The sequence below is a fragment of the Desmodus rotundus genome, chromosome 6, assembly GCF_022682495.2.
Source record: "Desmodus rotundus isolate HL8 chromosome 6, HLdesRot8A.1, whole genome shotgun sequence".
NCBI lineage: Eukaryota > Metazoa > Chordata > Mammalia > Chiroptera > Phyllostomidae > Desmodus > Desmodus rotundus.
This window is the reverse complement of record NC_071392.1, coordinates 68,092,515-68,114,984: the sequence shown is the minus strand read 5'-3', so window position 1 is coordinate 68,114,984 and position 22,470 is coordinate 68,092,515. Positions and strand designations below refer to the sequence as shown.

General features: G+C 40.0%; 1 protein-coding gene across 1 annotated transcript in view; it reads left to right on the top strand.

Annotated features, from left to right (window-relative positions):
* The window catches only part of TSPAN12 (tetraspanin 12), a 72,886-nt gene extending 55,871 nt beyond the window's left edge, over positions 1–17,015 (top strand). The window contains exon 9 of the mRNA XM_024555161.4: positions 15,427–17,015. Coding sequence (XP_024410929.1) covers positions 15,427–15,732 — 306 coding nt within the window. The 3' untranslated portion in view covers positions 15,733–17,015. The remainder of the gene's footprint in view (positions 1–15,426) is intronic.
* The last annotated feature ends 5,455 nt before the right edge of the window (positions 17,016–22,470 follow it).

Below are 22,470 nucleotides of genomic sequence, written 5' to 3'. Positions count from 1 at the left end.
TCAGTTTTACTTCATTTAACTGAAAAGCATGCAGTAAAATACTTAATAAAATTTTCTTATAAAATTATAATTCAGTTTTACTAGCTTATCCTAATTATGTTTTTTACAAAACATTTTTAATTTAGTTTTAGAGAGAGGGAAGGGAAAGAGAAAGAGAGGGAGAGAAACATCAATGTGTGGTTGCCTCTCATGGGCCCCCTACTGGAGACCTGGCCTGTGACCCAGGCATGTGCCCTGACTGGGAATCAAACTGGTGACTCTGGTTCACAGGCCAGTGTTCAATCCACTGAGCTATACCAGCCAGGGCAGCTTTTCTAATTACTTCCACTAGTAATATTTACAATGGATACTTTACTTTCATTATGTCTATAATTGCTTGTTCTGTTACTGGGCAAAATGGATTCAGCCACCTGCCACTGTACATAAGCATAACACAATAATTGGTGGGGAAAGAAAAAGGTTTTTATTAACAAGGTGCCCAGTTTGGGGGGGCTGGGGAGCTCCTCTGCTCTAAGCCATTCTCCTATGCAAAACACAGAAATCTCTTTGTTCCCAAAAAGTCTGAAATACAAATCCACGCCCAGACCTCCCATTCATTCTTATCTGCCCTTTTGGAGTCCAAGGCTGCTCCGCAAACGGGTCTCTCTCCAGCTCCAGGCCTCCTCTCTCTGGAGTGTGTACTTACGAGGCTGGTGTCTCCACTGCCTCTCAGGAGCTCCTTCCCTCTCCTGGGGCCGAGGTGCACTGCCAGATCAACTGCAGCCGGTTGTGCCAGAGGGGTTCTGTCTGCCAGCTGGCACCCAGGGCTGCTTGTGACCCAGGGTCGGCGAACTTTCCTGGCCACTGCTCCCAGGGCCACCCGCACATTTGTGCACTGCTCTCAGGGCTAGAGAATGGGAGCAGTCCAGGACCGGTGTGGTGTGGGGCTGCAGTGTCCCATGGGGTACTGCCGCTGAGGTGCATGTCCGCTCAAGCCTGCTCCTGACCATGCAGACAGGGCAAGGCAAGATCCTTGACCAGGGCCTGGTGTCTGCCATGTCTTGCAAACACCTGGTTCCCTGACGGGGCCAGGCAAGGGGAATGTGAAAAAGGGCTGAGTTGTTGCATGTCCTCTGATTTCAATATTTCACCCCCAAATCCTACTCGCTGTGGGAGTTTCCAACTTGCTAGCCAGTTCAGGCTGATGTCCACCACATGCATCAGCCTACACCATCTCCCTGCTCCTGCTACCCTGACCCGGCAGTGGGTAGGAGGGTTTTCTAGCAGGCGCACAGCCCCTCTGCCTGGCGAGGGGTGTACAGCTCTGCTCGGGGCGGGCGTCAGGCGCAGTTTGTTTACCCCCACCTGGGGGTGTGGCGAGCCCCAGCTGTGGCTTCAGTCTGCCGCCCTGGGGATTCCTGTGGCCCTTCCACCTGCTCAGAGAACGCAGGCTCTCACCATCTCGGGGTGCCCTGTTCACCTCTGGGGAGCGCAGCCTTTCCCTCTGGATCAGGGTTTACCTGCTCCCCAGCGGTTGGGCCAGACCCCCATTGCAGTTCCATGAATTTGAAGATTGAAAGAAGCCACGCTGTTGTGCATAGGCGAATTTGATGGCCTGGATTATTTTTAAGTTTTTTCATGTATTTATCAAATAGCCAGCTAGCATTGTCAGTTATGAAACATTTCTTTGGACAGAATTCCAGCAGAGATGAAGGTTCATTATATCAGAGTAATCTGCTTTTGTATTTTATAATTAATAACAGATGCTGATATTGGTTGTGGTATTATGCATAATTATATGCATAGTTGACTTACAAAAGTGGATCACTTAGTGCTTTATGGCACAAGTACAATTAAATCCATCATTAAAAATAATATTTAATCCCACTTTGCCCTGGAAAACACGTTTCCTGATTGTAGTGTACCCATAGATCATCCACCTGGAAAACGAGGGGTCTGGAAGGAGAAACAGGGGAGGGATAGCTGGAGGGACTTGGGATGTTTACTCTGAAGTCTCGAGTACTAACGGGAGACAGACGTCTTCAACTATTTCACAGTCCATTCAGTACAGGAACAAGACTTACCCATTGTTGCTCCAAGGGCCAGTGACACAGCAAGGAAATTTTGAATCCAGAGAAGGAAGACTTTGCTCATTCATCAAAATCCATCTAGTTGTGGTACAGGCTCTCTTGTAAAATAGTGAGTGTCTTATCTCTAAAAATATTAAAATCAAGGTCAGATCACCATGTCATTGGTGGGTAGAATGGGTTTTTAAATTAAGAGTGAATCTGGACTAGATGAACTTCAGGGTCCCTTTTATCTTTCATATTCTGAAAGCTCAGAGATAAGAACTGGCTTTCTTCCTGTAATTTCTTTTTTCCTGAAATCAAGGAAATAAATCATTCTCAACCATCTGGTAGCCTGCTTAGTCCCTGACCCAATAATATTTTATGACATATTTGAAACCTGTGAAAAATGACAGAGCAGAAATATAGCAGCAGTTGCACATTTTAGAAACATTCCCATCAGAGTTATTATTGGGTCTGGCATACAACTCCTCAAATATCCACATTGAACTACACACATATATAAAAGTATACATTTAAAAATCACAGTTGAAAATATCTCTGACCATCAATTGGTCTCAGTGTATTCATTAACTGAAAATGTTTTGTGAGTACCTACTGGGTTCCAGGTGCTATTGTAAGTGCTGAGGACAGAGTGGAAGCTGTTGCAGACAAAACTGTCTCCTGTTGTATAACCTAACTTATATTCTAGTTGAGGATGTAAACAATTAACGAGAAAAACAATAAAATATAATTTCAGGTGGTGGTAAGCACTTTGAAGACTCTGAGCAGAGTCACGTGCTGGAGAATTGCTTTACTGATGAGGGAGCTACTTGAGATAGGACAAGTCAGATCAGGCTGTCTTAGGAAGTGGCATTTGAGCTATGACCAATTGATGAGAAGGGCCCAACCACGCAACGGTATGTTGAAGAATACTTTTTTTTTAGCCTAAGGAACTGCAAGTGCAAAAGCCCACCCAGGGGTCTGGGCCCATGGTTACTGACTGCTTACTGCCCTGTTCTTTTGGGATTGTTTGTGTGGCCAAACTCCTCAAATACGAACGAGGTGTGGGACGTGGCTTCAGGAAAACATCAGACCCAGAGTTAAAATTGCTAAAATACAGGACGAGGACGAATCTCTTCCTTCTCTCACTTGCTGAGTTTTCCACCAACTTAGTTTCCAGAGTTCTGTGTCTGTACTTGATCTGGGGAAGGAAGAAAGAGCAAGAAGAATAAAAAGGCTGGTAGAGAAAAAGTCTTTGGAGAGCAGGCCTTCCCAGACTCTTGCCCCTGGACCTGTGCTCTTCTTGGATGGGCTTCAAGGAAAAAACAATGCCACTGAAATTGTTTTTGATATTTTATGTGCACTTTTTCAGTGACTAGGATCTGTAGCTTTTATTAACTTTCCTTGATGTCTCATCCCTAGAAGTGCGAATAACCACAGCTGTGGAGAACAGTGGCAGTGCTTGTTGGCTCAGGTAGTAAATGAAGCACAAACATCTCTCCAAAGGGCCTGAAATGGCATTTCCCCCCCTCTCTATGCCACCTCAAAAAATGTAAGTGGAAGTCAGCAGGCTCACAGCAGGCCTTAGTTCAAATGGACCAACTCAAAATGTAAAACAAATGGGCACAGAGTCAAGTAAAATGTAGCCCCAAAGACAAATCTGTTTTGTAGCTAGGAGAAAGACCACTGTGAAAAGGTGTTGACTGCTTCTTCAGAAGAGTAGTGCTCAGAAATGTACGTCAGGGCTGCACAGAGAGATCTTTTCCACATGCTGTGTGTACTTCTCCTTTAGACCTGTATTCTTTGTATGTTTCATGAGGTGTTGGGTTTGAATATCAAGTACTCTCAATACAGTAATTTTTCTTGTGACAAATAATATGAACCAAACCATTACTACCTATTTGTTATTATTATTTTTAATCCTCACCCAAGGATATGCTTATTATTGATTTTAGAGAGAGGGGGAGGGTGGGAATGATAGAGGGAGAGAAACATTAATGTGAGAAACATCGATCAGTTGCCTACCTTAGGTACCCCAACTGGAGATCGAACCTGCAACCTTTTGGTATACCAGACAAAGCTGGAACCAACTGAACTACCCTGCCGGGGCTATTTCTGCCTCTTTGATGGTTGTTTATTTCTTCTCTGAGTAACAGGAAACATCTATAAATAGGGAGCTGGAGAAGAGCAGGGTGTGTGGATGTGAAGAGATGTACTCTTTATCTGGCTTGCAGGGCAAAGAACCCAGATGATAACAAGTATGTACAGTTGTCAGAGGTCACGGATTGTAAATGGATATGTAGGGGTGCTCTCCCAAGTAAAATGTGGGGGCTGCTCAGGGTGAACCATGTGGGATGGGTTGTTTGAGGTTTTATTCTCTCAGTTATGGGTATTCTGCCCGGTGAGCTGAAAGTCACAAATTTACAAAGTCAGCCCTCGCCAGCCCTCGCCCATATTGGAGGTCCTGTCCCTACTCATCTTCGTACCTAGCTATCCTTATCCAGTGGTTTGTGTTTTATAATCTATATGCATTCTTTTTTCTGGGCAATATCTCAGTCCTTGGCACTTTTTGTTAACACTCTTCTCCTGCTAACACCTTTGACCACTTAGAAAAGTGAGTCAAACTGTGTATCTGTTTTGACTAGTAGAAACATCTCTTATTTTATAATTGTTAAACCCATAAGTATTTTCTCAGCACTTCTGAGACAGGGGTAGAGACTTGACAGAATGTTGTGGACACAGAAGGAGAGAGTGGGACGTGGGGGTGTCTCCATGGCAAGCTCACGCAGTTGTGGGGTTGATCATTTTTCTCCCAGGCAACCCTGCTCTTAAGTTACTGGTGGGATTCTTCTCAGAGCCAAGTAAATTGCCATACTGGAAACAATCACAGTTCAGGGTAAGTGTTGAAAGAGAAGTCCACGGCAAGGAAGTGAGATGTAGCAGCTTAGGCCTCTGGCCAGGTAATGGCCAATTACACTGACCTTAAGTGAGTCAAATCTGCATAGAAATGATTCTCACAGCAGTGGCTAGAATAAGAGGTTGGAGTTAGATGATCTTGAACTGGGGCGCAAGAAGGAGCCTGACAGAGGCAGTTCTTAATTGCCATTGTGTTTGTGTTTAAGATACAGAGAGCACATGGCGGGGGGTAGAAATTCATTGGGCTGTTAGCCTGGTGCAGAAAATATTTGGGTGCCATGGGGCTGAAAAAGGCTATTCTAAGCAGAGAGGCAGCAGTGCAGAGTTAGAGCTGTAAGTGAGACAACACAGTGGAACCCCGGGGCATGAGGAAGCCATGCAGGGCTGGGCAGGATGGCCCAAATTCTGAAGCACCCGGGATGACCTGATAATGCATGCATTTTCTACAGAAGTCTGCGAGTACCTACAGAATAATAAAACAGCAAATGCGTTTACAAAATTGAGGCATTATTATGAAAGGATGGCCTAAGACAGAATAGTCCTGGGATTCTGATTGATTCAGAATGAAGCTCCATTCTCAGATAAACACACACAGAATATCCTGCCCAGATAGTAAACGGCAGGCAGCTTTCAGGCCCAGTGGTTAGTTGGATGGAATATCCCCAAGAAGTTCCATTCTCAGGGCCCTTTTATATCAAGTCAAAGACACTCCCTCCTGCCTCTCTGCTGACTTCATTATCTGCTCAGCAACTGCTGGCAGGGATCATCTGGCCTCTGACACTGGGTGGTATCTGTTTAATTCAAAATCCTGCAGGGTGGGTTTGGGCTTGGTTGGGGGAAATCCCTTTATCTCCAGGCTTTGCTTGATCTAATCAGGGTTTGAACTATCCTGCCAGTTTGCTTCAGGTATACAAATGCGTTTCTCTTTTCTTTCTCTCTCTTTCTCTAGGTAATTCAATTGTGAGTTTCCTGTTACCCATTCACTATTCAAACAACTTTTCCCCTTGTGCTTTATTTGTAGAGACTTGCAAATTTTGCCTTTAGAATATACTGACATGAAAGTCTTTGTAGTATTTTGACCTGGAAAAGTACCTCACAAAGTAACAATTTTAGATTTGTGCTTAAAAATCATTTTATGGGCAGAGAACGGGTGAGGTGAGGATTGGGTCTGGCTGGAGGTGGGGAAGTCTGCTGGAAACTGTTGCAGGTCATTCACGTGCGTGATTGTAAGAGGAGGGAATGAAAGTGAAGGATATGAAAGCGGGAGAATGAACAGACTAGGTGATGCATTGCTGTGGGGAGTGAGTGACAGGGAAGCTGCGAGGACTCTTGACTTTCACTTGGGCCCTGATTAGATGAAGCCATTTTTTGAGGGGGAGAGGTTGGCTTTGATTATTCCACTTTGGAAATGCTGGGTTTGAGGGTCCTGTCCTGGTACTCCATACACTCCCAGTGGGAGTTATTAAGCTTAGGAGACAGAATTCAGCCAAAGAGGTGGATTTTGTGCGTATTAATTAGGGAAAGAGCTGACTCAAAATACAATAGCTTAAATAAGGTGGGAGTCTATTTCTCTCTCCTAGAACAGCCAACTGGTCCAGTCTGTCAGGCAGCTCTGCTGCACAGTTCATGCAGGGGCCCAGGATGGTGAGGCAGCTTTGCCTCTTTTGAATACCTGCCTTCCAAAGTTGCTCCGGTTTTTCTCCAATTCCAGTCAATGGGGAAAGGAGGAAGTGGGAAGGAACACATCCCATACATGAAGTTCTACACTCATCACCTCTGCTCACATGGCACTGGAGAGGGCTCGCATGGCTGTGCTTAGCTAGCTGCAAGGGAGGCTAGGGAGTGTGGTCTCTGGCTAACAGTCTGTGGACACGAGTCACACGGAAGAGATGGAGAATAGTCTGGGGTGAGTTGGGGGACTAAGAGGTTATAGGTGGTATCAGTGTACTTGAGGTGATGAATGCATGGGAGGAAAGAAGACCATAGGAAGAGATGATGTGATATATGCAACCAAGGACAGAAGTTGGGGAACAGCAACATTTAAAGGCAGGGGAGGAGTTGCCAATTGGAGGCAGAGAAGAAATGGAAAGCAGTGTCCTGGGAGTCAGAGGAGGAGAGGTTTTGAGGTGTGAGTTTTCCTAAATGAGGAAGCATTATTCAGTGGTTCAGACTAGGCTCTGAATTCTGTCCTTCATTTTTCTCACCTTTTATTTTTCTTGGTCAGGTCCAACCTGTAAAACGAGTATCACCAGAGTGCTTATCTCATAGGGTTGTTCCGAGAGTTAAGTGAATTAACGTATTCAAACCCCTAAGAATAGGCCTATGTGTAGTATGTACTACTAGTAATAGCTGAGATTAAAGTAAATCAGAGATTGAAAAGTACACATTGCACTTTTCAAATAGGATACTTATTTATGATTACATAGATCTATGGTCAAGTATTTACATGCATTATCTCCTTTAAACCCAAACACAAGTCTCTGAAGGCTACAGTATTATTATCTCCATTTTACAGATGAGAAAAACGTGACGTAGCTAGTCATAGAGCTATCTAATGGATTTTAAAGCATACTTTTGGACAGTGAAATTTTGAGATGTGGAATACATGGTGAGGAGCAAGCTGAGAGTTTATACATTTTTTTTACTTCTAAATCTCACTTTCCTTATCTATTAAGTAAGATAATAGTAGTACCTACCTCACTGTAGTCTTACAAAGCTACTCAATGAGAAACCCTTAGCAAACCACTTGACACATAAGAAATACAAATCTTCAATGGTGGTGGCTAATGACAATAGTAACAGTAATTCATTAACATATTTATTAAAGTAAATAGAAAAGTTACCAACCTGGGATTAGGGTTTTCACTAGCCAAAATGGTCCTAGTTTTGCCTGTTAGGACCAGAAAGTATGCATTTTCTGGTTATATATATTTGTGCTGGCTAAAGGTAGGTTTTGAGGTCAAGGTTTTGGAGACTTCCTGTGGTTTCCCACTTTGCTTGTTTTAACACCTTCCCACTTACAGATGAACATTTAGGTGGACAAAAGGGCCCAGTGAGAGACACTGCTTGAACGAGCAGTTCGTAAAGGTTATAATCAGTCGGGCAGGGAATGCCTGCTGCTGGAACTGGCCTCACTGCGGAGGGTAACACCTGTTGGCTTTCTGACTCTGGTCTCTTTATAGCCACCTTTTTTTTTTTTATAAGAATGGAAAATGTTCACTAAATACAGTCTTTTGAATTTGATGATTCTTCCTATCTAATGGTGAACTATTATGAGGATTAAATGAGATATGAGGGCCTGTTATTAGTCAGAAGTAAGAAGACTTTTCTACTGCATTTCCTGTGGATGGGTTTGGTTAACCTTACTCTTAAGGCAACACAAAGTCCTGTAGTGAATTCTGTTACTTGCTGTTTGATTTTCTTAAAGGATTTAAAGCATTTATTTCCTGCAGAGCTTATGATTATCAGTGGAAAACTTACAGTCCAACCTGTTTAAAGCTCATGAACTGCTATCATTCAATTTTTTAATTTTAGAAGAAATAGAGCAGAAGATTATATATTTGTACCTGATAATTAACACAGTCATTTCAAACTTGAGAGGCATGTTTATCATCAAAAATCAATTATAAAAATATCATACTGGCTTGTTCGGCACCTAGATTTTATTTATTGCATAAGCCCACGAGATCTATCTAACTCTCTCACATAGCCTGTGAAGGCCGTGGCTGCTTTTCTAATTTTAGAAATTCATTTTGGAGATAGATCAGAGGATAATTTCAAGTGTATAATTTCCTCAAGTGAAATGAGGCATTCTGACATGCCTTCAAATAGATTCCAGGAAATGTAGGGATTAGTAATTTTTCTCTGATAAGAAGGTAATGTTATTATTTACAGATAATGGTGGACCAGAATTTTAATGTCCCTGCGAGTAAAGTAGGTTAGCCAGTGTGTCTTATGTGTAGCTTTGGTTACTAGCGTAGGGCTAGCATAGCTTTACTTAGGAAGAAAACATATTCGAGATAAATCAACTCGGTATTTTATTTTGAGAAAGGCAAATAAGTGTAATTCAGTTCTTTCCTATCAGGAATAAAACACGCTTTGTGAAATGGAATGCAATTTTTAATTCTTAACATTTCTATTTCCTCTTCTGACTCACTTAACCGAAATGTTCATTTATGCAACTAAATATCTATGAAGAGTACGATAAATTATACAAAGACGCATCTACATTTTTTTCTTCTTTAGACTTAGTGTCTTGCTTTTCAGTGGAGATGTCCAAGTTTAGATAGAAACGTGTAGACCTTATGCACGATTATTTGATTGGACCAAACTAAGCTCACGATCTGTGCTTGGATTGGATACTTCAATGGCGATAATGCAGAAAGGACCATAAACCCACAGCTGTTTCCATGAAGCATTTAGGGTGGCTGAGAAGGACAGTTATTTTATTAAAAAAAAAAAAAAGTCTGGCAAAATACTGTCTTATCAAGAAGAAGAATGTTCTTTTGGAAAGTTAATCCTTAGCATTAAGTAATTGTGTGTATGAATCACTAATATTGAGCAATATGCTGAAGGTTTCTACAATGTTTTCTGAGCCATCCAATATTAAATTGTGTCAGTAGAGAGAGGCTTGTGCTTTTTTTATATTTACACCCAGTATCTTTTTATTAAATAACTGATTTAATGCAGAGCACAACAAGAAAGATACAATGAATTAATAATAAAATATAAATAGCATTGGATCCAGAGTAAAGGCTAAGAACAGATTAATTAGACATGCTTGATACGAGGACAGATGGGGTTGTGGAGTTTCAAACTTGCCTCTTTGCTTTCTGAAAGCCCAGATGAACAGGACAGGTAATCATTTGCATGATTTAATGTTAGAATTGAATATTCCACATTTTCAAAGGGAGCAAAATTCTAAAGTATTTTTTTCAAGTGGGATTTTTTTTCATCTACTACTCTAAGTTACCTAGGAAAACATCTTTAATATTATTTTTCACTAATTTTATTGAGAAGTTTCTTACGGTGTTCTTCAGTGCACTTTGGTGGAGAATAGTATGCAAGGGCATAGGCTAACATATTCCACTTGGACATAATTTAAAATACATAGAGATGTCAGATTTCATCTTTTAACTAATCTGTAGATAAGACCTTCTTCTGAGAGATTCTTGATAGAGAAGCATAAGTTATAATTAACGAATTGTAATGACAAACAAGTACTTAAATTTTGTCTTGTTCTGAGGGGTTATCTATGTATTTTGTAAACGAAGTGAGGAAGTGATAAGACTGACACATTATAAATTGAGGAATCAAACTAGGATCTTTGCTTTGAGTTAAACGCCCTTGCCCATCTCGGCATGGACATAGTCTTCAGGGCCTAGTGATCAGGAAGGAGACTGGGTCCCGACTCTGCCATGTGAGACAAACCCATGTCCACTCTTCTGGGTACCTGAAAAGCTGTTTTTCCAAACTCACAACAACCTTGGTTGGCTTAATATTTTATTGTATTTCTAATGTTTTAAAGTTAAAATCAGTATTATTCTCAAAGAAACATTTATAAAATCAGCATCATCCAGAAGGAGATAATCAGGATGATGAAGTGTGGATATTTGGAAAATTTGGACGAAGTAGGAATATTTAGTCTAGAGAAGAGAATGGGAAAGTGATGATTCATCAGACATGACTCTCTGGCTTCTGGAAAAGGGATTGTCTGAGAGCAGAAATAGGACCAGCACATCTTATTAAGTGACAGGTTCCAACAAGAAAATGCTTGTTAAGAGCCGCTGTTGTTCAAGTGTGGGCAGGGAGGCCAGGAGCTTCTCTCATTACAAGCTTTTCCTCTGATGTGTCTTTGTGTGGGTGTGACCCATACTTTCTTATTCCTTTGTGCCTCTTGTGACTTTTGTTGTTGTCGTGGAACACTGGACATTTTAAATAATAGGACATGGCAACTCGGAAATCAGGTCCTCCCTCCTCCCCACACTTGTTGTTTATTGTTGTTACTTATTGGTCATTGATGACTTTCCTAAACCGATTTTGTAAGGTCTGTATTCTTTGCCATGTGTGGCTCTGGAAGTCTCTGCTTAGTTAGCTTAGTGGTCAGTTAATGAATGAACAGAGATTTCCTTAGATGCCTCGAACCAGTAAGTCTCCCAGCCTTTGCTTTGGGTGCACCAAGTCTCGAGGTTAGCCAGAGGTGAGACCTTAGGGCTTTCTTAGGTCTTTCCTTGGCATGTGCACAGTCTTAGGCATAAGCACAGCTGTACTCATTTGTGTAACTTCCCCATGAATATATCGGAGCTTTGCTAAGGCCACTCTTTTCCCCAGCTTTAAGTTTTTTGACTTACCCATTGTGTGCAACTATTATCCACTGTCTCAGGCAGCCTCAGTGTTCAATAGTTACCTCTGGTTACTTTTGACAAACATGGGGTGGGGGAGTCCTGGTCGAACTGCATATCAGGTTCAAATAAAGACAGCTTGCAATGAGGTCTTCTAAGGAACCACCAGATAGGACAAATAATGACAATTCTCTGGTAATGGGGCTTTGAAGAAGCTCCACCCCTATTCTGTTACCTCTGGTGGCTTCTGGGCCACTGGTTTTCACCATAATTGTGACTTTTTTTAATTGTGACTTGAAAACCACAGATTTTCAAGGCTACTCCAGAGCAGGGAACGGAGAATGGGAATAGGGCAAGTTAAGGTGCCACAAAGCTTGATGTTCTTACTGAGACTCAGGTGCCTTTTTAAGTCAATGCTCCTCAGATTTTTGCAAGCCTTTGGTTAATTTGCAGAGTTATAAAGGGGTTTATTCTGAGAATTCTTGCTACTGCTTCCATTGTTTATATAGAGGAGAGACTCTTCAGAGTCTCTTTCCTCTGTGTTTTGCTGAGGCATTCTGGAAGTGCTTTTTAGCTATATTTGTACTATTTAAAAAGTTGAACTCATTGATTTCCAAGGTACACTCTTACTCTAAAACATTCAATATTAACCAGTATATCACATTTTCAAACCATCCTTGATGTGATTGTTCAAAACAAAATTGAAAGACTTTCCTTAATGCCAAAACTATGAAACACAATAGACTATAGCTTATTATCAATTTCTGCTTTATCTTATTCACAGATTTAAAAAAATAAATACTATCTTTTCTGTAGTTTTCCAGGTTAGATTGAATTAGTTAAAAGGGATGTGAGATCTTGTTCCAATAGAAAGAACTATATCAGTAAAATTTAAGCACCATAGACTATTGAAAAGGGAAAAATCAAATGATAATTGACTTACAGTATTCCATAGCATTGAATCATCAGCATGTGTATTTCTTAAATGGTTTACCTTTAATTCTGAAATTTAATTTAAGTAGTATTACCAAAATATTGATGGACCAAATATTGATATGTCCATGTAATTATTTATTTATTAAAGATACATCTTTATGCTAAGTACCAAGAACGTAGGTGAGGGATCAACCAAATGTCACCGATGGCCACTTTATATCCATCTCTTCAAAGACAGATCTGAAGGTCTGGTGCGGCATTACTTGACAGTGATGTTAAATGATATGTCCCTATAAATTAACCTTCCAAGTGTTAGAAGTTAACCTTTTAATTTTAACTATTTTTAATGTGACTTTTTCCAAATTGTATTAATCCTTCTCTGCTTAATGAGAAAGCTAGTGATCTAATGTCTCAGTGGCAAATAATCATTGTAGATAATTACTTCGCTGTCCTGAAAAACAGTGACAGCCACATTAGCTCCGTGGGCAAAGGTTGTTGCATGGATACTCAGGTGCCGACACAATGCTGTGATTTTGGTTTGTTCATACTTTTTAAAAGTGTTGAATTTCATACTTGTTCATTAATATCTGCTTTTCGTGGATTTTCCATCTATTTTAATTTGAATTTTCTAGGCTTCTGTGGGCTGACACACCAGATAACAGCTTACACCTACTGAACTCTTACCCTGTACCAACCCCCACTCTAAGTGTTTAAATGTGTTTATTCATTTAATTCTTTCAAAGTCTCAAACAGGTGGGCACTATTATTATGTACGTTTTCAGATGAGAAAACTGAAGCACGGACATAAAAGTAACTTGCCCAATGTCACGTAGCTTACAGCTGCAGAGCAGGGATTTGAAGTGCAGAATTCAGGCTCTGCAGTTCATGACTTTTAACCATTATTCTACACTGTGTCACCGAAGGATGCTAATTAGAGTTACACATAAACATAAGTCTGAATGGGCCCTGACAGACTAGCTGAGTATAAGTCTTTGAAAAATATTTGAATGTTGGTGAATTGTCTTTGTGATACGTGTTTTGGTTTTCCACAGGGCGTGTGTGTACACACGCATGAATATGTTCACATGCATAGTTTTAGGTATTAAATAGTATAATGGCCAGAGAAGTGATCTCATTAAACCAATGTTAAATGGTATTAAATTATAAATATTTTAATTTTTCATTTGGTTAAATTGATGAAACTTTGATAATCTTTTGCTATTAATTTGTATTTCATTGTGCACCAGAAAAGGTAGTTATTGAAATGTGTCAAGACTAGTTTTACATGATTTCTATTTCTTGAGTAGAATAACTTACTGGGGTAAAATTACTGATCAGTGACTTTGGAATTCTGAGAATTATATATTATTCATTCCGCCCCTCCAGTATAAGCACAGTTAACAACTGACTCTCGCCTTCCTTGATTTATTTGAGTTCTTTGTGTGATCTAGAGAAGAAATCAAGGAGGCGATTATTTAAATAATTATCAATTTCTTTTTATTTAAGGAGCTTCTTCAGTAGGGTAATCACCCCACTCACTTTTACTCCAAACTCAGAATAAAAACTTTGAAAAGTCAAGTTCTTATTGTTGGGAGATAATTTCCATGTGTTTCTTGCATTTCTGCATGTCTTGTGAGCAGAGTCTCACTGGCTGCTGCTGTGCTGGACTATCTTTTCAAGGGTTTTTGCATTGGAAACAGACTAGAAAAGTAAGAAAGTGTGTCACTCCAGAGACAAAGCAGGTTTATTTTCTAATATAATGAAGATAATATCTCTCTCCAATGGAAAGGACAGGTATTCTTCCCACCCGCCATAAAATATTAGGGTTCCCTAAGCTGGGGGCCCCTCTCCCATAATGCAACCTACTGTGTGCGCAGGGGTTGTCTCACTATCTTCATGTTGCCCGTGGGACTTGAGAACTGACACATCCCCTGGCTATTGCTGTGGCTATGAGGGATAAAGTTCTTTGTCTCTCTCTTCTGCCAGCATCCATGAAACCGTGGCAGGCTAATTTGTTAGCTTCCAAGTACAGTAGCATCTCAGAATCTTCAAAGTTTTTGAAATTTGTTGTTATAAAATTCTTCCCCAGATTTTTACCTTAATTTAGAATCAGCTTCCCTTTAGAAGAGTGACTTTACTTTTCTTTGCTATGGATTCAATAGAGACATGGTAGGTAGCCTATGCTTTGGTCACCTGTGAGGTGACTTGTGACAATTGTTAGCCACATTCTACCTTCTTTTCTTTGTCCCTTATCCCCTGTGTTCCCTAGTGGTGGATTTTTTTTTTTCTTTTTTCCCTCCTCTTCTTTCTGTACTACCACAGGTACTCTTATAGCCTTTTGAATTTAAACTAAACACACAAACAAAAACCTTGCTAATCTTTTTAAGTCAGATGTTAAGTTCTTCCCGGGTAGAACTAGAACTTGGTGTCATGTCAGGAAGTGCCCCCTGTGTATCTCTGCTGCAGGCAGAGGACAGAGGTGTGTGTGCGTGTGGAGGGTAGGGGGATGGGAATAGATTGATTTCCACCTGCCAGCATGTTTCAGCAGCAGCCTGGGGAAAAATATTCCTAATCCTTGGGGAAGAGATTTTCACCAAATGAACAACAACCACACAGTGAATACAAATAATAATGATGAAACATTACTTTTGAGAATTTTGAATCAGTCTATATCAGGAGTCAGCACTTTATGGCTTGTGCCCAGATCTGGCCTGTTGCCTTTTTTGTTCATGAAGTTTCATTGGAACACAGCTACATCCTTTCGTTTACCATTGTCTGTGGCTGCTGTGGTGTTGCGGTAGAGGAGATGAGTAGTTGGAACAGGGACCACATAGCCTGCAAAACCTAAAAGATATGCTATATATGCTACCTGGCCCTTTACCAAAAAAAGTTTGCCGATCCCTGCTCTAGATGTTGCGCTTTTATGTAGTAGTTTTCAATTTCCGGTTGTGAGGAAGACAGAAGAAGGTAGTGAGCTCCTCAGAGTCACCTGGGCAGGCTTTTCAAAAAGTTCCATCTCCATCTCCCCTCCCACTTCTCACAGGGGTCCCCGGTTGAGAGTCACTGTCCTAAACTTTGTGATTCAGTCGTTTGATTCTACCCACTGATACAGAGTGTTTGTTTTCACCACTTTGACCCTCTGGAACACATCCGAAGTACTATTGACCACGTTATTTCTTTTACAGGGCTGTGGGAAGAAAATGTATTCGTTTTTGAGAGGCACCAAACAACTGCAGGTGCTGAGGTTTCTGGGAATCTCCATTGGCGTGACACAGATCCTGGCCATGATTCTCACCATCACGCTGCTCTGGGCTCTCTATTATGACAGAAGGGAGCCTGGGACAGACCAAATGATGTCCCTGAAGAACGACACGACTCAGCACCTGTCGTGTCACTCAGTAGAATTGTTGAAACCAAGCCTGACGAGGATCTTCGAGCACACATCCATGGCAAACAGCTTTAATACACACTTTGAGATGGAGGAATTATAAAGGATGTCAAATAAGGAAACCACAAATTTATTTTATTGAACTTGTGAATTTTTGAGCACACACTTGTTTCAGAAATGTGTAGAAATAAAAATGTTGCCGTAAAACAATGCCTAAGCATTTAATTTTGTATCCTTTAAATAAAGAGGGAAAAGTTTCATATTTTGTAAGTCCCCACCTGGACAATAGTTTATAATGCTGAGCACAGATCTAATACCCACTTTATAGCTTGTGTAAGATTTTTTACTGAACACAGTTATGCTTTGAGGTTTATGCTTTGATACAGGTTGACCAACATTTCTGCATCCATGCAAACGAGCCCTGCGATGGTGGGCTTGGAGCTACAGTAACGTTTGATTTACTTCCATAAGCTTGCTAGCATATGAAGTGCCAAGTAACGGCTAATATAGGAAGTTAGACAGTACTAATGATTTTTATGAATTGGTGATATAGTCTTTTGAGGGTAAAATAGATTAGACATAAAAAGTCTGAAGATTGGTGACTGCCTAAATGTGATTTTTGCTAGTTAACTAAAATATTCTTAACTACTTACAAGAGTAAACTAACACATTGTCTTAAACTGATCAGGGATCTGTGTCTGTGAGAGTCCGTATTGAGTCTGTGTAATTCAGTAGATTTCAGTTCTTATGATGTTAATAACAATTGTGAAAAGGATAAATTTGTCCTATGTAACACCATTATTTTTAACCTTTCCTGTTAATAGAGTTTTAAAATTCTGTCCTGGTTTTATATTACGTATACAACTATTAATTTAAATACTTAACCACTAATTTTTACAAATTGCTAGTGTGATACAGAGCAGTCATTATAATTCAGAATGTAGTCTGGTCTCTAGGGAGTATTAATAGAAAGTTTACACATAACTTTGCTCATTCAGCAAAGACTTGGATGCTTTCTTTCTCCCAAACTAAGAGTCTTTTTGACACTAAAGACTTTTTAAAGAAACTTATCTTTGCCTTCCCCAAACAAGAAGTGACAGTATCCAAGTCCGTATACAATTCTACAGAGAATAGTGTTTCCTTTCTGCAGCAAAATGCTGTGATAATCATAAAAATAAGTGACAACTTAACTAGAGAATTTCTTTGCTTTATTTCACTGATTATGATACTATGGTGAACTACACAGATTATTAATTTTTTACAAGAGTAAAATATATTTATTTGAAATGGGAAAAGTGCATTTTACTGTATTTTGTGTATAATGTTTATTTCTCAGAAAATGGAAAGAAAAGTAAAACTTGTCAATAAATATTTTCTAGAGAGTAATAATTTGTCTGTCTAATTTTTATATAGTGTAAGCATTTTTACCACTCAAGAAGATTAGCAAAGGGAGAAAACTGTGAGAAGAAATGATTGAATGTAGTAATAATAATGATATCCAAACTCGAGCTAGTCTGTAAGAATATATATCTTCACTGAGAAAAGAAAAAGATGCTCGCTTGTTTTTCAAGTTTGATTTTGAGCTAAGTGATAAGGTAATTGTTTGGTACATATTAAAATGTGCCCATTTATGTTCACTTATCTCCTGGATATTTTCATATCTCGGTTTTTTTAAGTAATTTTAAAAGAAAATGAACCTCAGGAATACAATATTTGAAATCAACTACTAGATTTCAACTTTTCCATAGATTTAAATGAAAATGGAATAAATTAATCAGAACCAAAAGCAACCTTTTTTATAATTTCCTCAACACCCCATAATTTTACCTAAAATGCCCAAGTAATTAAAACAGCTCTGAGTATTATTTGAGAATTATTTGAATAAGGGTAAAATTTTGCCGCTTCCCTCTTGATGTCACAGAAAGAACAAGCAAGGATATGTCACATTGAACTTGGTAAAAAATTGTTTCAATTTGTGAATAAAAGTCAACTTCTGCATTTTTAGATTTCAGATATTTTGATACATTACCTGATTTAACTCTCTAGAATAGTCAATATCAGTTTAGACAACCATATACTTAGGCACTTGCGTAGTGGGAACAAATGACATTTATAACAGAGATCTGCAGAGACCTCTTATGGTAGCAGTGCACCGGGAATAACAGAACTGCACGGGACTTCCAAAAGTGTATTAAATGTGGCAGAGCTGAGGGAGTTCACTTTTTGGGTACATTGCAAACAAAATTGTTAACTAGCTCTCTGGGAATTTTTAAAAGCTTTTGTGAAAAACACCATTTTTAAAAAGTAACATTTAAGAAGATTTTTTCTCTTTTTAAATTTTATTTATTTTTATTGTTGTTCAATTATAGTTGTCTTCATTTTCTCCCCACCCCTCCACCCCACCCCAGCCAAACCCACCTCCCTCCCCCACCTCCACCCTCCCCCTTGGTTTTGTCCATGTGTCCTTTATAGCAGTTCCTGAAAACTCCTCTCCCCACTGTCCTCTCCCCACTCCCCTCTGGCTATTGTTAGATTGTTCTTAACTTCAATGTCTCTGGTTATATTTTGTTTGCTTTTTTCTTTTGTTGATTATGTTCCAGATAAAGGTGAGATCGTATGGTGTTTGTCCCTCACTGCCTGGCCTACTTCACCCAGCATAATGCTCTCCAGTTCCATCCATGGTGTCGCAAAGGGTATAAGCTTCTTCAAAAAACTATGGTACATTTACACAATGGAATTCTACGCAGCAGAGAGAAAGAAAGACGAAGATTATTTTTAGACTGGTTCATAGTCAACTCAAAGTGCCCCAGAGATTCAGAGATGACAACAAGAGACGGTGTGTGTCTTCCAGCACTGTAAATATACAGTTAATGCATACTGGCACGCGCAGTCAGTGGGGCCTCGAGTAGCAACAGGAAACGGAAGAGAGTAGAAGGGGATATGACCTTCAAGCTGAATCCGGAAGGAAGAGTGGAGCCGAGCTAGTTCACAGAGAACATGCCATGTGCCACTACCCCGAGGTTAAAAAGTATATGTTATTTCAGGGACAGGACCCATCATTCAATGTGCTTGGAGAATAGAATGCTTGAGGAGATAACATTGTAAAGGAAATGTGTGAAATCTGGGTTTTTGTACATTATTCCATAAGTTCAATGGAGAGTCATCATATTTTCAAAAAGAGAAGTAGTTTGTGTTTCAGAAACTTAACTGGGTTGGTTAGTCAGGAGGTGAGAAACTGGGGAGAGGAGACAGGAGTACCCACTGCACAGCCTGCCAGGGCGGCCGTTCTTTAGGTTTGGTGCTCTGGGGGTGTAGACACCAGACACTGGAGCAGGGCTGGCTAGACTGCTGTTGCCGCGGCCCTGGAGGGAGAATAACCCTCACCGGCACGATGGGAGTCAAAAACTGCATGAAACAGGTAACAACAGGGTAAAACTACAAAAAAAATGGACAGCAGATTAATCTTGGGGAGTGTGGGATGAGAAGTGAAAGAACTCAAATTTCTAGATTTAGTACCTGGTAAATTGGCAATGGCTTTCACCTAGGTAGAAGACTGGCGGGGGAGCGGGCGTGTGGGAAGGTGATTAATTTGGTTTGGACACACTGAGATGGACGTGTCTGCAGGACATGCAGATGGAGATGTCTGCAGGCAGCTGTACCTTCCAGTCTGGAGCTCTGGAGAGCTCACTGTTGAACCTGAGAATTTTTGTGCATTGCTTTCCGATTTCAGGAAGCCTGACAGAAAATGGGCTGAGAACCAAATCTTCTATGAGAATCTTTAGCAGGATGCTGCAGGAACTTCCTTTTGTCTGAACTCCCACTCCTGCGGATGAGTCAACATAGGTAAAAAAACAAATGAATACAACATTGCAGCTTCTGTGGCGAAAGGAGCCACTCCCCCCAAAACGATACTGCCAACCCAGCCCCCTTCCTATTATTGTACTGTGATTTATAAGTGGGTTTAATCTTTTCTATTAACTGAATTCTTATTTCCTCATTTAAGCACCTCGTAGAATACCCTATGGGAGTGTTTTTGATATCATCTTGAAAGTGCATTTATTTTCTTTCTGTTATTGCAATCGGTCTTTATCTTACGTATTTATGGGGGCTCACTAGATGCCAGGCCATAGGGTGCTAGGTGTTTACACATTTTTTCTGCTCTTTACAACTGTTTTGCAATCTGTAGGCACCATTAACCCCATTTTACAAGTGAACAAAAGGGACTTGGGGAGACTGAAGAAATTTATTTAACTAGCAAATGGCAGTGCTTTGCATCCTCTCCATTTTGTGACATGGCTTCTTCATCAGTCTGTGGGCGAGCTCAGCTGATGCCTTACATAGAAAAGCCTGATCCTGCGACACACGAATCAACATCTTTAGGTTTGGTTTGTCTACAAAGGCTGTTACTTCTTCCCTCACGGCGACTCCTTTGTCTGTCTAACTTCATTCTTCCCATTTTCCCAGAACAAGTCCTAATCATCTAAAGCATTTTTTTCAAGCCATACATTTTTCTTTTTTCCCCACCTCCCATTGATCTATATTGCATATATATGCACAAATTAATTTAATTAATCAACTTTATTGAGGAGATTATATATTACCTATTTTAAGTATCAGTTTTCCTTGTCCACCTGGTTGGTCCCAAATGCACACTCTACTTGCATATTTCAGGTGGCGGGCTGGAGAAGGGAAAGTAAAGGGGGGGAGGACGCATGCTTCTTCCCTTTAGGGATACACCCTGAAGCACACATCACTTCCATTCACCTCTCACAGTTGTAGGGATGGGGCTGGGGATGGGTGGGGAGTAGGGGGTGGAGGGTGGGGTAAAAATAGTCTTTGTTCCAACACACGTATATCTAATTACACCAGTAAGTTCTGTGACCACAGGAAAAGGGGGAAATGGGTATTTGTGTCAACTAGCAACCTCTACCACATTTCTCAATACTCACAGGATAAAATCTACTTGAACTTACTTTCCAAGCCCAAATTCTAATACTTTCCTACACATCACTATACACCAGCCAGATGGGCCAACCATGGTCTACTCATTGCCTCTAACATCTCTCCTACCCCATGCCTCCTTGATTCTGCTCATATTGTGGTGCTTCTCTGACATACCTTCATCTTCACAGGTTCACCTTGCACTCAGATTGCACTCAGAACTGAAGGTTCGCCTTCAGGTCCCAGATCAGCAGCAACTTCCTACATGAATCTTTCCCTGACCACTCCACCCAATAGCACTCCTTCCAACTCAGAGCTCAGCATTTATTTGTTGCTAATTTTGTTCTTGTATTTTCTATTTTATAATATTATGTAGCTTTATCCTTGTATTTTTTATTTTTTAATATTCTTTTTATTTGTTCTTTGTATGTCTGGTCTCTCTTGAGAGCAATTTGCTGTTCTGTATCCTACTCAGCATTTTGCATAAAGCTGGGCAGTGATTCTTATCTAACAGTTGCATATTTATTCACTATGTATATGAATTAATAAATGCATAAATTATGAGTCCATTTAATGAATCAAAAGCCATTGTCCAAAATGATTCCAATATGGAGAGACTGTGCTAATAGAGATCATCTATTCTTGACTAGGGTAGAGGACACTGGGTTATCATAAGCTAAGTACTCATTTAGCTATAAAAGGATATAGATTGAATTTACAGAATGTGTTTTCAAGTCTTATAAATGTCTGAGTGAATTATCAAATTATACTTGTAGTCTAATAATGTAATAGTGTCTTAGCCATGGCTGGTGTGGCTCAGTGGGTTGAGCATTGTCCCACAAATCAAAAGGTCACTGGTTTGATTCCTGGTCAAGGCACATGCCTGTGTGTGTGGGCCAGGTCACCAGTTAGGGACATGAGAGAGGCAACCAATTTTCTCGATGCTTTCGTCCTCTCTCCATTGCTTCCCCTCTCTCTAAAAATAAATAAATAAAATCATAAAAAAATAATAGTGTCATAGATTTATAAAATGCTTCTATGCTTAACTCTAAATCCTTTAAGATTTTCAAATGGAAACATACTGTGTTCATGGATTGGAAGAATTAACATCATCAAAATGTCCATACTACCCAAAGCAATTTATAAATTCAACATAATACCTATTAAAGTACCAACAGCATATTTCACATATATAGAACAAACATTTCAAAAATTTATATGGAACCATAAGCGACCCTGAATAGCTGCAGCAATTTTGAGAAAGAAGAGCAAAATAGGAGGGATCACAATACCTGATATTAAACTGTATTACAAGGACACTGTAATCAAAACAGCCTAGTTCTGGCATAACAACAGACATATGGATCAATGGAACAGAACAGAGAGCCCAGAAATAAACTCAAGTCTATACAGTCAATTAATATTCGACCAAGGGGGCAGCAGCATAAAGTGGAAAAAAAATAGCCTCTTCAACTAATGGTGTTGGGAGAGCTGGATAGCTACATGCAAAAAAAGTGAAACTCAAGCACCAACTTACACCATACACAAAAATAAATTCAAGGTGGATAAAAGATTTAAATATAAGTTGTGACACCATTAAAGTCATAGAGGAGAACATAGGCAGGAAAATCTCAGATATTCCATGCAGCAATATTTTCACTGATATGTCCCCTAGAGCAAGGGACATAAAGAAAAGAATAAACAAATGGTATATTATCAAAATAAAAAGCTTCTGCAAGGCTTAAGAAAACAGCATTAAAATGAAAAGAGAACCAACCATATGGGAAAACATATTTGCCATTGATACCTCAGACAAGGGTTTGATCTCCAAAATATATAAAGAACTCACACAACTCCACTCTAAGAAGGCAAGCAACCCAATTTAAAAAATTGGCAAAGG